Source organism: Salvia hispanica, chromosome 2 (assembly GCF_029641045.1).
Source record: "Salvia hispanica isolate PSC_SH4W2 chromosome 2, Shi_PSC_v1, whole genome shotgun sequence".
Taxonomy (NCBI): Eukaryota; Viridiplantae; Streptophyta; class Magnoliopsida; order Lamiales; family Lamiaceae; genus Salvia; species Salvia hispanica.
The window spans coordinates 24,307,068-24,323,335 of record NC_142693.1 but is presented as its reverse complement, the minus strand read 5'-3'; the positions used below and the strand labels follow the sequence as shown (position 1 = coordinate 24,323,335).

Genomic DNA, 16,268 nt, shown 5'->3' with positions numbered 1-16,268 from the left:
AAAAAAAAAAAAAAACAACTACCCACTGAAAGACGACCTGTTGATCAACTCCGAGCTGAAGGTTCGCAAGGAGGATATACCAAAGACCGCTATTTGCACGAGATATGGTCACTATAAGTTCGTCGTGATGCCGTTCGGTCTAGCCAACGCCCCAACCGTATCTATGGACCTGATGAACCGAGTTTTCCACGTCTTAGTGTTCATAGATGATATCTTAGTCCACTCGAAGGACGAGAAGGAGCACGCGGAGCACCTACGAATCGCACTGGAGACGCTAAGGAAGAAAAAGCTGACCACCGCACCAGTGTTAGTTGTACCAAAGCTTGGAGTGAACTACGTAGCTTACACCGACGCCTCGAAGGTCGGATTAGGATGCGTATTGATGCAGAACGACAAGGTGACCGCCTACGTGTCACGATAATTAAAACCGCACGAGTCGAACTACCCCACCCACGATTTAGAGTTAGCCACGGTAGTGCATGTCCTAAAGATTTGGAGGCACAGTCTCTACGAAGTTAGGTGTGAAATCTTTACGGACCATAAGAATTTGAAGTACTTTTCCGAGCAGAAGAACCTGAACATGCGACAACGGAGATGACTCGAGCTAGTGAAGGACTACGATTGTGGCATCGACTACCACCCCGACAAGACAAACGTAGTAGCAGATGCTTTAAGCCGTAGAGACCATTCGCAACTCGCTGTTTTTCTAACCGAAGAGGAAGGCTTAGTACGAGAGTTGAGTAAGTTGCGGATAGAAGTAGTTAGAACACCCGAAACCGTAGAAGGCCGAATCGCCGCGTTAGTAATAGAACCTGATCTAAGGACGAGGATCATTGCAGCACAACGGCTAGACGTGAGATTGGAGGAGATTCGATGTCAAAGTAAGAACCGGTGAATCCGGAGGTTTTAGCGAGGCTTCCGACAACGCTCTCACCTTAGAAGGGAGACTGTGCGTGCCCAACGACGTGGGACTTAGGAACGAGATCATGAGCGAAACCCACAAAACCCCATACACTGCTCACCCCGGGAGCACAAAGATGTACCAGGGTCTGAAGAAGTCCTTTTGGTGGAACGGCATGAAGAGAGATGTCGCAACTTTCGTGGAGCGCTGCTTAGCCTGCCAACAGGTGAAAGCCTTACACCAACGACCGTACGGGAAACTACAACCGCTTGAGATACCCGAGTGGAAATGGGAGCACATCGCTATGGACTTCGTGACTGCATTACCAAAGACCCTTAAAGGGAACACCGCGATCTGGGTGATCATCGATCGACTTACCAATAGTGCGCATTTCATACCCATCCCCGTAACCCATGGATCGGATAGGTTAGCTCGGATCTACATCCACGAGTCCCAGTGACAATTACGTCTGATCGTGACCCGAAGTTTACCTCAAAATTTTGGGTTAGTCTACAACGCGAGCTTGGAACACTCTTAAACTTTAGCACCGCTTTTCACCCACAGTCCGATGGATAATCCGAGAGGACGATACTAACTCTCAAGGATATGTTAGGAGCCGTGGTGCTCGACAGAGGCGGAAGTTGGGAGACCGCACTCCCTTTGATCGAGTTCGCCTACAACAACTTTCAAGCAACGATCGGCATGGCGCCATACGAAGCACTTTATGGTAGAAAGTGTAGATCTCCGCTCTACTGGGATGAAGTTGGCGAACGAAGAGCGCTTGGACTCGATGCAGTCGAAGAAATAGTCGAAATCGTTCGACAAATCCGCGCGAGAATGAAGGAAGCCAGGGACAGACAAAAGTCATACGCCAACGTCCGACGAACCGACTTACAATTTCAAACCGATGATAAAGTTTTTCTCAAGGTATCCCCGTCGAAAGGGATAATACGTTTCGGTGTTAAGGGAAAGTTGAAGCCACGATTTATCGAACCTTACGAAATCTTAGAAAGAGTAGGACCCGTTGCGTACCGATTGGCGCTACCCCAAGCCTTGGGAGCATGCACAACGTTTTCCATGTGTCGCAGTTGCGGAAGTACGTGTTGATCCGAAGCATGTGTTTCGTTACGAGGATATTGCTGTAAGCCCGGATCTGAGCTACGAGGAGCAACCCCGGATAATCTTAGATCGAAAGGTCCAAACCTCGAGAAATAAAACCACTGCCTTCGTAAAAATACAATGGAGAAACCACGGGCCCGAGGAAGTCACGTGGGAGCTTGAGGATAAGATGATGGAACTATACCCGGAACTCTTTCCGTAAAGGTACCAAATTTCGGGACGAAATTTCTTTTAAGTGTGGTAGGATGTAACACCCCGAATTTTCGAACCCTAATTTTAGAGCCCTAGAATTTATTTTTGATGCCGTGGAAGATGTGAATTATTTGATAAGTGAATTTATTACATGAGTTTATTTGATTGAGAAGTTTGAAAAGTCAAATTTGTTGACTATTATGATGTGGTATATGTGATTAATTAATTTATGAGATGAATTATTTGATTAAGGGTGAGTGAGAATATTAGAGAAAATTTCCAAAAATACTAGCCACTATTATTTTGTGATTTTCGAAAATCACATGTAGAAGGAAATGAGTTATTTTATTTGACTTCTTATTTAATTTCTTTCCATACCTAGAATTTAAATATTCTACCAAATCTTTCCATAGCTCAAAAGATTATGCCATATATTATTTTAGTTAATAAAGAAATCCAATTCCTTATATATCAAGCAAAGTACACGCCTCTTTTTAATTCCAAGATTTGGGAGAATTCTTTTATTTTATTTATTTTGCTCCGTGATATTTTATTCTACTCCGGAAAAATACCAAACGAAATCTTGGCTAATTAGAAGCCATAATTTTCGAAAATCCCATGCTTTGTGCCCTATTCTATTTTTGTTAATTCTTCTTCCTTACTCCATAATATTTATTTATTTAATTGTGGAGAATAGAATCTTACCAAATATTCTAAAGATCTTATTGGACTCTATAAATAAGAGCCAAGACCCCAACCCTAGTTCATTATTTTCACCCCCCTCATATTTTCGTCCCCCTCTCTTCTTCTTCATACTCTCTCAATTTTCTTCCACTTTACTCCATAAATCCTTCATCTTTTGAGAAGAAATCGAAGTTTAATTCGAGGATATTGAAGAACCAAGTCTCTACCTTATTTCTACCGATTGATTTTCTCTAAAAAGGTATTTTTGCTTAAGAGTTATGTTGTTCTTCTTCTACCCCTTCTTTTCTTTTTCATCCAACCGATTTAATCGGTGTTCTTGAACCTTCATGCATATTAATTGAGTGAAAAAGGGATAAGAAGGGATATGGGAACATGTGTGTGTGTGTGTGTGTGTGCCGAGAGTGTGTGAGGTGTGTGTGCCGTGTGTGTGTGTTATGCGTGTGAGTGTGTGTTGTGTAGTGTGTGCTTGATGGCTAAATACTTTTGTATGACATATGATGATAGATCTAGGGTTGAGATGCTAAGAAATATATGTAAGCTAAGCGTGACTTGAAATTAGTAATTTATGATGAGTGTGACTTAGAATTATAAGTTATGAAGATTAAGGTGAATCGATGGGAAAGAGGGAAGTAACGAGACATGCATAAGTTAAGAGTCATAATTGAACCTAATTTGTGAATATGTGCCTATGTGAATTTAAAGGTGAAACCTCGGTTGCGAAGCCAGATAACGGAAAAAGCGAAACTACTTGAAATCTAAGCAGTCGAGGTGGGCTTTACTCTCAAAAACTCTCTTTTATTTAGTCAAAGATAATTATCGGAGCTATAAGGGTGGTTTAACTGTTATGCCATGCCTATGTCTGTTTTATTGTGAGATTGTGTGCCTGATGCCTAGTTTGTGAGTTCGCTCCATTGGGCTATAGGGCTATGGATATGATATACGAATTCGGGTCTGAGTATGGGCCGCAAACCCTACCAGGCTGTGTACACGAGGGGATCGGGAGCCGTCCTAGCTAGTCGGCCGGTCTCGTGGGCGAAAAGCGTGGCCACGCTTTCGTCGCACCATGGAAAGATTGTGATATGTGGATGTGGAATTTGATGAGGAAATGGGGAGTTATTTTGATTGGCCAATCTATGAAAATATTTTGTGATACTCGATGATATTTTATTTTGATAAATTGTAAAACTCGAGTTCACTTGGTAAGGGTGGCATAACTTGTAAAATGTTTTGGCAACGAGTTCACTGAGTATTTCAAAATACTCAGCCCTGCATGTGTTTTCCTTATGTGCAGGTTGAACGATGACGAGCGGTGGCAGGTGTTGAGCATGATAATTAATTAAGATGGATATCTGACGTAGTTGTGTCTTCATACATAGCTATTCTTTCTCTTGGTCGTTTTCCGCTGAGTTTGATACACTTATGCTTATTTCGGATAGGTTGCACTCTTCTTTCGAGTCAGAGGCTTTAGACTATCTTGTGGTTTTATCTTGGAAAACTATGTCATACTCTTGATTTTTTTACGTCATTTATTACACCTTCCTTTTTATTCGAGTTTCGAGGTTAAGTTATTGCTTTAAACACTCTGATAGTTCTTTCAAATCTTTTGGTCAACACTCTTTAATTGAAACCCTAGCCTTCATTCATTTCTTTGAGTCCGTTTTGGTAGCAGTCGCCGCATTTATTGTACCCTAGGAAAGCGGGCTGTTACAGACCAATTCATGTTACATGTCACTTCACCATGGAAACTGTTGGAGTGCAAAATAAGAACTCTCAATGAGGATGATAGCATGCACGGGAACGTATCGTTGATGCTGTTATTCCCAACATCCATGACCTCCAACGACATGCAACTTTTGAGAGATTTTGGGATCTTCCCTTGTAAATTATTATTGTTAAGCGCCAAATGTTGTAGCTTACAATCCATAGAAGATATATCTGGTATGTTTTCAATGTTGTTTTGATTCAGATCAAGCCACTGAACATTTTCAAGTAGGCAAGGGGGTATGCTGCCACTTAAGTTATTTTTAGAGAAAGAAAGATAAACAAGGTTTGTGGGCTGTGGCTTTGCAAAGGGATGTTGGAATTGATCCACTTAAACTATTATTAGCAAAAGTCAATAACCAGAGTTCAGATTCAAGTGGTATGAGCAGCTGTAACTCGGCCCTGAGCTGGTTAGAGTCCAAGTATAGGAGTCCAAGAGAAGGAGGAATATGGTAAGGCTTTTGAAAATCTGTTAGAAGATTATATCTGAGGTATAGAGCTATAAGTTGTGTTCCCCAAATCCAACTAGGTATCTCCCCTGCAATGCTATTGTTTGAGAGATCCAAATATTGCACATCCAAATCTTTGATGAAATCAGGAAAATTGGACAAATTACATGATGCTAAGTATAACCGTTTTAATTGGAGATCTCCATATGAAATCGAATTGACATTGTCTGCATCAATTGATAAGCTATTCCCAGACAGATCAAGCAATGTGAGATTGGGAAAGCTTTGAAAGTTGTCGAGTTGAAAAGTGCCACTAAATTGGTTGTAACAAAGATCAAGTTCCAACAATGAAGGAAGAGCATATAGAGAGTGGGGAATGTTACCATAGAATGAATTAAATCTCAAATATAAATAAGCCAGCTTGGAAAGACCTTCGAACAACGTAGAAGGAAGTGAGCCTGTCAATAAGTTATTTCCCAAATCGACATGAATCAGCTCGGTTAGGTTAGCAAAGGTGGATGGTATAGAACCCTTCAAACTGCAGTTACCAAGACTTAAGGTGGTCAGACATGGAAAATTTGCAAACAAGTCCGGAACCGCTAATGTTGAAAGATTATTATGATCTAGTCGAAGAATAGAAAGGGAATGGAGTTGCCAAAACGACCTTGCTAAAGGGCCGGAAAGAGAACAAAGACGAAAGCTCAAAGTGGTGAGGTTGGGTAAATGTGATGAAACAATGTGGCTCCATTTTTGCCTTTCATCTGAAGAAGTGATATTGACACCATCAAGATTGAGCTCTCTAAGCTCTGTTAGATTTCCAACAAGCATTTCCAAATTTGGATACTCAAGACTTAGACACTCTCCAGGTGTCGAACTATAATAGTTGGAGATATCGAGACTAACCAGTCTCTTCAACGATGAAATTTCAACCGGAACCTGTCCACCAAAACTAGAAGATGACAAATTCAAGTGTGTCAAATAAGTGAAATTTCCAATACCTTTTGGAATGGGATGATGAGTGTAGTTGAAACCATTGTAGGCAAGGTTATGTTTCTGCAGATATTTAAATCTGAAGAGACTCGACGAATCCCCAATTCCACCGGAAATGGCCTCATCATCGAGCTGCAAACTAACGACGTTTCCAGAAGCATCACATTCAACACCGTGCCACTTGCAACACTCAACAGTTTCATTCCATCGCACCAGCTTTGTTGAAAGAATAGAATCGAAGCTCAACTCATCGCTGAGTTGAAGCAACAAGGTTTTCTGATGGCGAAGACATTTGTTATTATAAGAATGAGCAGTGAAAATGAAGGATGAAATTAGTATGAAAATGAATAACAGCTTTGGAAGCATTGTGAAAGAAGATATTGATCTTTTTTATTTATTTTTGGTGTGAGCAAATGAAGATTAGGTACAAGTGGCTATAAATAGCAAAACGAGCTTATATTGAGATAATCAACAAAGTTAATATACTTTAGAAATTAATTACTCTCTTCAATATACATGTAAAGTGAATCAATAAATACATGTAAAAGGAATCAATTATTGATAGCCTTTTTCTAATAAAGTCTCCACATGTTTTTTTAAGAAAAAGGACCCATTATTTTATGGACTTCAGAAATAATAATTTCCCCTGCTTGCCAAGTTTAACAAAATTCAATTATCACTATATATAGTTAATGAGGAATTTATTTATTTATTTTTAGGAATTTTATCAAACACGTATTGCTGCTTTTTTTTTATACATCCCAGTGTGTTTATTTGCTTTTAACATTAAAGATTTACCATATTGCTTAAGCTACAGTATGTCATGAAGTGTTTTAGGACAAATAATGGGTTCCCTGACAATGTTTGTACAAAGACATAAAGAAGTTTGTGTGGACATAATCTAAAGAAATGGTTTTTATTCTAAAATTAAAGGTGTACGACCCTCAATAATACTCCCTCCGTCCTATAATAGATGACATACTTGGAGAATGGTACGAGACTTTAGGATATGTGGTTTTGTGTGTTAGGTAGAGAAAGAAAATAGTATATTTATATTAATCTGAGATAGTGTTTTTTCTAAAAATGGAAACGTTACATATTTTGTGGGACAAACTAAAAAGGAAAGTGTGACATTTATGATGGGATGGAGAGTAGGTCTTTTCATGGAAAGTTTGCGTTGATTTTATTTAGTTATAATTGAACGTTATTAATTATAAATATAACTAATTAAATATCTAATTAATCAATTATAATTAACTTGATCTCGTAGCGAGATCGAGTGTTTGGATTTAACAAATTGAATATCAATCAACCTAAAACAAATGAGCTAGTCCTAAGTAATATTGAAAAGTAAATACGAGTCAAAATTGGCAACACAACTCGATACAATTAATGCAGTTAGATGGTCTACCCCAATTGGCCTTTTCAATAAAAGGTGTGAACATAACTAGCTTAATATTTGATAAAAAAGACTTAACTTTTAAAAGAGAGATTATTTAGTCAATAAAGCTACCCCATTAACTATCAAAAGAGACATTATTTAGTCAATAAAAGAAAGTTACTTTGCTTAAAGAAATAAAAGCAGCACTCGATTATGATAGTCACTAAATAAAAAAGTGATTAATTCCTATCTTGTGTGTTTTACAATTAATTGTTTTTTTTTCATAAAATATCACTCCCTCTGTCCGCCATTTTTGAGTCTCATAAACTGAAAATAGGTGCGAAAATAATTACTGCTGGATAAATCTAATAAAAATATCTACATAACTTGAAAAATAGTCTAAACGTAATTCAAAAATATTAACAATAAATAATTGAAAAGATTCTTTCATCTAAACATAACTAAAATTACATACAGAAAGGAGTGATATAAAAATGGTTATTTGCGCCCAAAACGTTAATGGACCTATTCATCTTATGGGCTGGGCCATATTTTGAATGGGCTGAATTAAATACAAGTGCAACAGATAAGGTCTTTTGAATGGGCTATTTTGAGTTATGCGTCCGAAAAAGGAAAACGAGCTTATATTGAGACGGAGTGAGTATATTTCAAAATTAATTACTCATTTCAATATACAAGTAAAAGTAGAAATTAGAAGGTGGATTAATTTCTGAATACAAACGGTAATGTTCCATAATTGGGGATACCATTCACCATCAAGTGTTGGATGACATGTTTTATTTTAAATTAGTTGTATTTGTAACAGTGTTCTTCTTTTCTGATGTCCCAGTTTAACAGTCACATTTTTCCGTAAAAGTCCGTCTCAATTTAAGAATAACATTTAGAAGTTTTGATATTTGGACACAAAATTTACCTCATTGTTCAATAAAATTACACTCGAATTGACGTTGCCTACATCTACTAACAAGCTATTTCCGGATAGATAAAGCAATGTGAGATTGGGAAGGCTTTGAAAGTTGTCGAGTTGAAAAGTGCCATTGAATTGGTTGTGACTAAGATAAAGTTCCAACAATGATGGGATAGCAAAAAGAGAATGGGGGATGTTACCAGAGAATGAATTGAAACTCAGATCTAGATGAATGAGATTGGAAAGACGTTTGAACAACATAGAAGAGAGTGAGCCTGTCAAGAAGTTAGATTCCAAATTCACATGAATCAGCTCAGTTAGGTTAGCAAAGGTGGATGGTATAGAACCCTTCAAACTGTAGTCACGAAGAGTCAAGGTGGTCAGAAATGGAAAATTGGAGAACAAGTCAGCCACCGCTACTGTTGAAAGATTCGCACCATCTAGTCGAAGAATCGAGAGGGAATGGAGTTTCCAAAACAACCTTTCTAAAGGGCCAGAAATGGAACAACGGCGCAAGCTCAAAGCGGTGAGGTTGGGTAAATATGATGAAACAATATGGCTCCATTTTTTCCTTTCATGAAAGTAGGTAATATTGACATAATCAAGATAGAGCTCTCTAAGCTTTGTTAGATTGTGGACAAGCATCTCCAAATTCGGGAGCTCAAGAATAAATATTTCTCGATTGTAGTTGGAGATATCGAGACTAGCCAATCTCGTTAAGGTCGAAATTTCAGAAGGAACCTGTAACAGCCCGCCCTCCTAGGGTACAATAAATGTGGTGACTGCTACCAAAACTGACTTAAAAGAGTTTAACATATGCTAGGGTTCCATTTAAAGAGGCTTGACGTAAGTATAAAACGGACTATCAGAGTCGCAAGTCAAAGGTTTAATCAAGAGAAATAAATGAAGGATAAGTACTATAAAGTATGGTCAAAACTGAAGGGTTCAATAAATCCCAATGATATCACAAGATGTCTCAAGATTCTAAAACGAAAGGAACAAGTGCAAAACATCCAAATAATACTAAAGTGTTTCAAAGAAAATTCAGCAGAAACGACCAAGAGAAAGTGCAGCTATGTATGGAGACACAACTACGCTTGAAGTTCAAAACACCCATCTCAATTAGTTAATATGCTCAACACCCGCCACCGCTCGTCGTCGTTCAACCTGCACATAAGGAAAACACATGCAGGGCAGAGTAATACTCAGTGAACTCGTTGCCAAAACATTTTATAAGTTATGCCACCCTTACCATAGTGAACTCGAGGTTTTACACTTTTCAAGATAAATATTCAACGAGTATCACAAAAATATTTCCATAGATTGGCCAATCAAACAACTCCCCAATTTCCTCATCACTTTCCTCAATCTCATCATTTCCATAGTGCGACGAAAGTGTGGCCACACTTTTCGCCCACGAGACCGGCCGACTAGCAAGGACGGCTCCCGATCCCACCGTGTACACAGCCTGATAGGGTTTGCGGCCCGTACTCAGACCCGAATTCGTTTAAACATATCCATAGCCACTGTAGCCTAATGGAGCGTACTCACAAACTAGGCATCAGCCACACAATATCATCACAAAACAAACATAGGCATGGCATAACAGTTAAATCACCCTTATCTCTCCACTTTCATAAATTTGCAACATAAAAGAGTTTAGGAATAAAGCCCACCTCGACTGCTTAGGTTTCAAGTATGTTCTTTCCCTTGTTATCCGGCTTCGCAACTGAGGTTTCACCTTTTTAATCACATAGGCACATATCACAAATCAGATTCAATACAACTCCTAACTCATGCATGTCTCAACGCTTTTCCCTTTTCCCATCGATCTATTTTAGCATCATTAATCAATCAAGGTCATGTTCATCACATAAGTTCCTTTCGCATCTCAACTCTAGATCCAACATCAATATATGTCACACAAGAGTATTTTGCCAACATACACACAACACACACACGCACACACACTCGCCACACCCACACGCACACACGCCACACACATGCATACATATTTCCATATCCCCTTTATCCCACTTTCACTCAACAAGATGCATGAGGGTTCAAGAATACCGATTAATCGGTTAGAAAGAAGAGGATTAATATGAGAATACCTTTTTGAGAATAACGAACGGTAGAACGAAGTAAAGACTTGGTTCTTCAAAAATCTTGAGGCTCAAACTCTAATTCTTCTCAAAGGTGAAGGATTATTGGAGTAAAGTAGAAGAAAATTGAGAGAGAGTGGAGAGAGGGAGGGAGCGAAAATTGTGATGGCTAGGGTTAGGGGTTTCTCTTATTTATAGTGCTCAATAAGATCTTTAGGTAAAAAATATAGAATGTTTGGTAAGATTTGATTCTCCATAATTAATTAAAAACAAATATTGTGGAATAGGGAGGAAGAAAAAGATCTAGGGTTCAAGCATGGGGATTTTCGAAATATATGGCTTTTATTTAGCCAAGATTTTGTTTTGTATATTTTACGGAGTAGAATAAAATATCACGGAGCAAAATAAAAATAAAAAATCCTCCCCATTGGGAAAAGAAATAGGCGTGTATTTTCTCCTTTAAATAAGGAATGGATCTTTAATTTTAACTAAAATAAGATATGGCAAGATCTCCTTGAGGTATGGTAAGATTTGGTAGAATATTTAAATTATAGGTATGGAAGGAAATCAATAAGGGATCAATTAAAAATAAAATAATTTCGAAAATCACCTTAAAGAATAGGGTTCGATTTTTTAGGAAATAGAGAATAATTGAGTTTTGGATTTAATTTGGATAAATATCCCAAGAATTAAATTAAATCCGGAAAAATGGGATTTTCTCCACTAAGGCTATGATTTTCAAAAATTCCAAGGAAAAGGTTATGGAATAGTATCCTAAAAATCTCACTCACCCTTAAACAATTAAATCATCACATAATTTCACCTTTAATTCAAATATTCGCATGCCACGTCATATAATCAACAAGTTTGACTTTTCAAACTTCCAACGCAACCCTAAACACGACTCGGTCATAACTTCGTTCCTCAATTAATTCACGTCTCCTAAGTCATAAATTAGGAAATTAAATTTTCGGCTCTAAAATTAGGGTTCGAAAAAGTGGGGTGTTACAGAACCTGCCCAACAAAACCAGCATGTGACAAATTCAAATGTGTCAAACAAGTGAAATTGCCAATACCTTTTGGAATGCCATCACTGAAGAAGTAATTGTAGGCAAGGTTAAGCTTATGCAGATATTTAAATCTGAAGAGACTCGACGAATCACCAATTCCACCAGAAATGGCCTTGTCATCGAGCTTCAAACTAACAATGTGGCTAGAAGCATCACATTCCACACCGTGCCACTTTCATTCCAACGCACTAGTTTTGTCGAACGAGAAGAATTGAAGATCAACTCATCCCTGAGTTGAATCAACAAGGTTTCCTGATGGCGAAGGCATTTGTTATTATAAGAATGAGAAGTGAAAATTAAGGATGAAATTAGTATACAAATGAAGAACAATAAGTTTGAAAGCATTGTGAAACTAGATATTGATTTTTTTTGTGTACAAATGAAGATTAGGTGCAAGTGGCTTTAAATAGGCAATTGAAGTTTACTTGAAAGACTTATTCTTGTTCTTTGCTTTATGTAAATTCAGAAGTAGGTTCTATATGATTTAGATTTGAAGAAAATGATAGAACAACACGGAGTTGACTTGAGGTCCACCTTCTATAAGTCATAATCAGTAATTTAAATCACGAAGTTTAGTCAAATTTTAGTTCATTCCATGAAGTTTGAGATATTAAATAGTGAAGTTTCAATTATTCTTAATTATCTTATCTACATACAAATGTCAATGATCAAAACGATAATTTTTCATTAAAACCAAAGTAGGAAAATAAAAGAAAAAAATATTTATACCTTCTAAAGATGGACCAAAAATGAAATAATTCACACATTTTTTAATGGAGAGAGTATTTAGCAATTGTTATAGAAACGCTATTTTCTTTCTTGAAAGTTGAGAAAAACTTTTCATTGCCTTGTGTTTTAACAGATGCTCGTGGTTTTCCACTAAAAAAGCAAAGAAAATTGGATGACTTCTGTTATACGCCAATGACTCGTAATTTTGGTTATTGTAAAAGACATACTCCGATCCTTATTAAATACTCCCTCCGTCCCGAATAATTTGTCCCATTTTTTCATTTCAGTCCATCCCATATAATTTGTCTCATTTCACTTTTTACCATTTTGAGAAATCAAATTCGAAGATGACGAAGACGATTGATCGCAGATTGAATCGGAGCAAAACTCAAATTGAAATGACACACGAACTTACGTGGTTCGGCCGTAGCCTACGTCCACGGAGAAACAAGATTCACACTCTTTTATTGCTTCCAAAGATAGGATCAAGAAGATTACAAAATCACTCACACTCAAGCTCTCTATCTAATACAATGTAAACTCTCAATTGTAGAAGACGATCGAACCTCACAAAGAAAGTGTGTGTGTATAAAGTGAACTAACTAACTCCAGCTGATGCAAGCTTCAATATATACATCAGCTTGAATAGCAATGGCTCTCTCTCTCGAGCCTATTCTGCTCCAACCATTTCTTTGCTATTCTTTTTCTTTTGCTACTTAGTCCCCCAACTCTTGTTAATTGCATCCATCCCCTAACAAATCTCCACCTATGGAGGCAAGTGAACAAGTCTGAATCCTTCCCTCAACCCAACACTTACTGTTTGATCAAGTTGATTAGCCCCAAGCAGTGCTCCAGCTTAGAGCTAGGGATCGCCTTTGTCAGCATATCTGATGCGTTTTCCTCTGTCCCAACCTTTGTAACTCTCACAGTTCCCTTGCTCACCTCATCCCTGATGAAGTGAAGTCTCACATCAACATGTTTACTTCTCTCGTGAAAAGTCTGGTGTTTAGTTAGACATATAGCACTTGAACTGTCACACTTCACTTCCACAGCCTGCTGTATCACTCCAAAATCCCCCAGAATTCCCTTTAGCCAAAAGCTTTCCTTGACAGCTTCGGCCAACGCAATATACTCGGCCTCTGTAGTTGATAAAGCTACTACCGATTGCAGGCTAGACTTCTAGCTAACCGCAGAACCATAGAGATTGAAGACATAACCTGACTGTGACTTTCTTGTGTCATAGCTTACAGCGTAGTCAGAGTCTGTGTATCCCATCAAATGATCACCTCGCAACTTCTCTTGCTTCTCAAACAGTATCCCATACTCTGTTGTTCCTCTGAGATATCTCAATACCCACTTAAGAGCATGCCAATGCTCCATTCCCGGGTCAACCATATATCTGCTAACTACACTCACTGCATGACCCAGGTCGGGCCTTGCACACACCATAGTGTACATAATACTTCCAATTATGCTTGCGTAGGGAATTCTGTTCATTTCCTTTCTTTCTTCCTCAGACTTAGGACATTGCTCATTTGACAGTTTGAACTGATGTGCTAAAGGCATTCCAACCGGTTTTGAGTTGTCCATCTGAAATCTTTTCAGGACCTTTTCTATGTACTCCTTTTGTGTTAACCAAATAGTTCCCTTCATTCTATCTCTGATGATATCCATCCCTAAGATCCGCTTTGCATTCCCCAGATCCTTTACCTCAAAACCTGACTGCAATTGCCCCTTCACTGTGGAAATCTCTTCCAAAGTCTCAGCTGCCAATAGCATATTATCTACGTACAACAAAAGATATGTAACAACCCGCCCTCCTAGGGTACAATAAATGCGGCGGCTGCTACCCGAAACCGACTCCAAAGAAGTAAACATGGACTAGGGTTTCATTTAAAGAGTGTTGACCAAAAGAATTGAAAGAGATATCAGAGTATTAAATGCAATAACTTAACCTAGATGATTAGAGGAAAGAAAAGTATCATAAATAGCGATCAAAAATCTCGAGAGTACGACATCATATCCAAGTCAAAATCACAAGGAAAGACTAAGGCTTCAAACCGAAGGCAAGATGCAAATATTCCAAAAAGAAATTCTAGAGTGTATCAAAAATTCAGCGGAAAACGACCAAGAGAAAGTATAGCTATGTATGGAGACACAACTACGCTTGAAGTTCAACATATCCTTTTTAATTCATTAATCTGCTCAACACCCGCCACCACTCGTCGTCATTCAACCTGCACATAAGGAAAACACATGCAGGGCTGAGTATTTTGAAATACTCAGTGAGCTCGTTGCCAAAACATTTTTTAAGTTATGCCACCCTTACCAAGTGAACTCGAGTTTTAAGCAGTTATAAAAGGAATATCACGAGTATCACAAAATATATTTTCATAGACTGGCCAGTCAAAATAACCTCCCATTTTCTCATCAATTAACAATCATTCCATGGTGCGACGAAAGTGTGGCCACACTTTTCGCCCACGAGACCGGCCGACTAGCAAGGACGGCTCTCGATCCCATTGTGTACACAGCCTGGTAGGGCTTGCGGCCCATACTCAGACCCGAATTCGTATAAGCATATCCAACAATCACATTAAAACAAACATAGGCATGGCATAACAGTTAAACCACCCTTATAACACCGAATAACATTTTGACAAAATAAAAGAGAGTTTTAAGAGTAAAGCCCACCTCGATTGCTTAGTTTTCAAGTAGTTTCGCTTTTCCGTTATCCGGCTTCGCAACCAAAGTTTCACCTTTTAATCACATAGGCACATATCACAAATTAGGTTCAATACTACTCTTACTCATGCATGTCTCACTTTTCCCTCTTCCCAACGATTTATCTTATCATTACTAATTAATCAAGATCATGTTTATCACACCATATTATTTAACTATCAAACACACACTACACCACACAACAACACACACATACACACGGTACACACACACGCCACACACACACTCGGCACACACACATACACATGTTCCCACATCCCTTTTTATCCCTCTTTCACTCTACTAAGATGCATGAGGGTTCAAGAAGACCGATTAATCGGTTAGAAGAAGAAAAGAAGAGGTAGAAGAAGAACGAACATAACTCTTAAACAAAAATACCTCTTTAACGAAAAACAATCGGTAGAAAAAAAGTATTAGCCTTGATTCTTCAAAGTTCTTGGATTATACTTCAATTTCTTCTCAAAGGATGAAGGATTAATGGAGTAATGTAGAAGAAAAATTGAGAGAGTGTAGGTGAGTGAGGGGGCCGAAAATTTGGGGTTTAGGGTTGGGGTGTTCTCTTATTTATAGTGTTCAACAAGATCTTTAGGTAATTAGAATAGAATATTTGGTAATATCTCATTCTCCCAATTAATTAAAATAAAATAAAATAATATTGTGAAGTAGGGAAGAAGAATTAACAAAAATAGATCCTAGGGCAAATCCCTATCATTTTCGAAAATTAGGCCTTCCAAAAAGCCAGGATTTTGTTTTGGTATTTTTCCATATAGAATAAAATATCTTGGAGCAAAATAAAAATAAGGAAAATTCTCCATGAAGCAAGACAAGGGGCAATTTCTAGCCTTTTAAATAAGGCATGGATTTTTGAATATTGACTAAAATAAAGTAAGGCAAGATCTCTTGAAGTATGGAAAGATTTGGTAGAATAATTAAATTCTAGGTATGGAAGGAAATCAAGTAAGGAATCAAATAAAATAAAACAATTCCTTCCTTCCCAAATATAGTGATTTTCGAAAATCACTAGAAGAATAAGGAGGCTCGATTTTTCCATTCTAAACAAGGAAATAATTGGCTCTTGGAATTTAATTTGGATAAATATCCCAAGGATTAAATAAATTCTGGAAAAATAGAAATTCTTTCTCCAAGGGGTCTAGGGTTCGAAAATTATAAGAATTACGGTGATAAGTATTTAT

At 37.9% G+C, this 16,268-nt stretch overlaps 1 protein-coding gene across 1 annotated transcript; it reads right to left on the bottom strand.

The window, feature by feature from the left end:
• Window positions 1-6: 6 nt before the first annotated feature.
• On the bottom strand, window positions 7-6,516 carry LOC125211908 (receptor-like protein 41). Its single transcript, XM_048111873.2, has 2 exons — window positions 5,792-6,516; window positions 7-5,665 (listed from the first exon to the last, which is right to left on the bottom strand). The coding sequence occupies exons 1-2, from the start codon at window positions 6,481-6,483 to the stop codon at window positions 4,942-4,944; spliced, it is 1,416 nt and encodes a 471-aa protein (XP_047967830.1). The 5' UTR covers window positions 6,484-6,516; the 3' UTR covers window positions 7-4,941.
• Window positions 6,517-16,268: the final 9,752 nt, after the last annotated feature.

Coding starts and splice junctions, on each gene's coding strand:
- LOC125211908 (XM_048111873.2), bottom strand. CDS start 6,483: ATGCTTCCAAAGCTGTTATTCATTTTCATACTAATTTCATCCTTCATT. Junction 5,666..5,791: donor CTTTCCGGCCCTTTAGCAAG/GTCGTTTTGGCA, acceptor TGGTAACTGCAG/TTTGAAGGGTTCTATACCAT.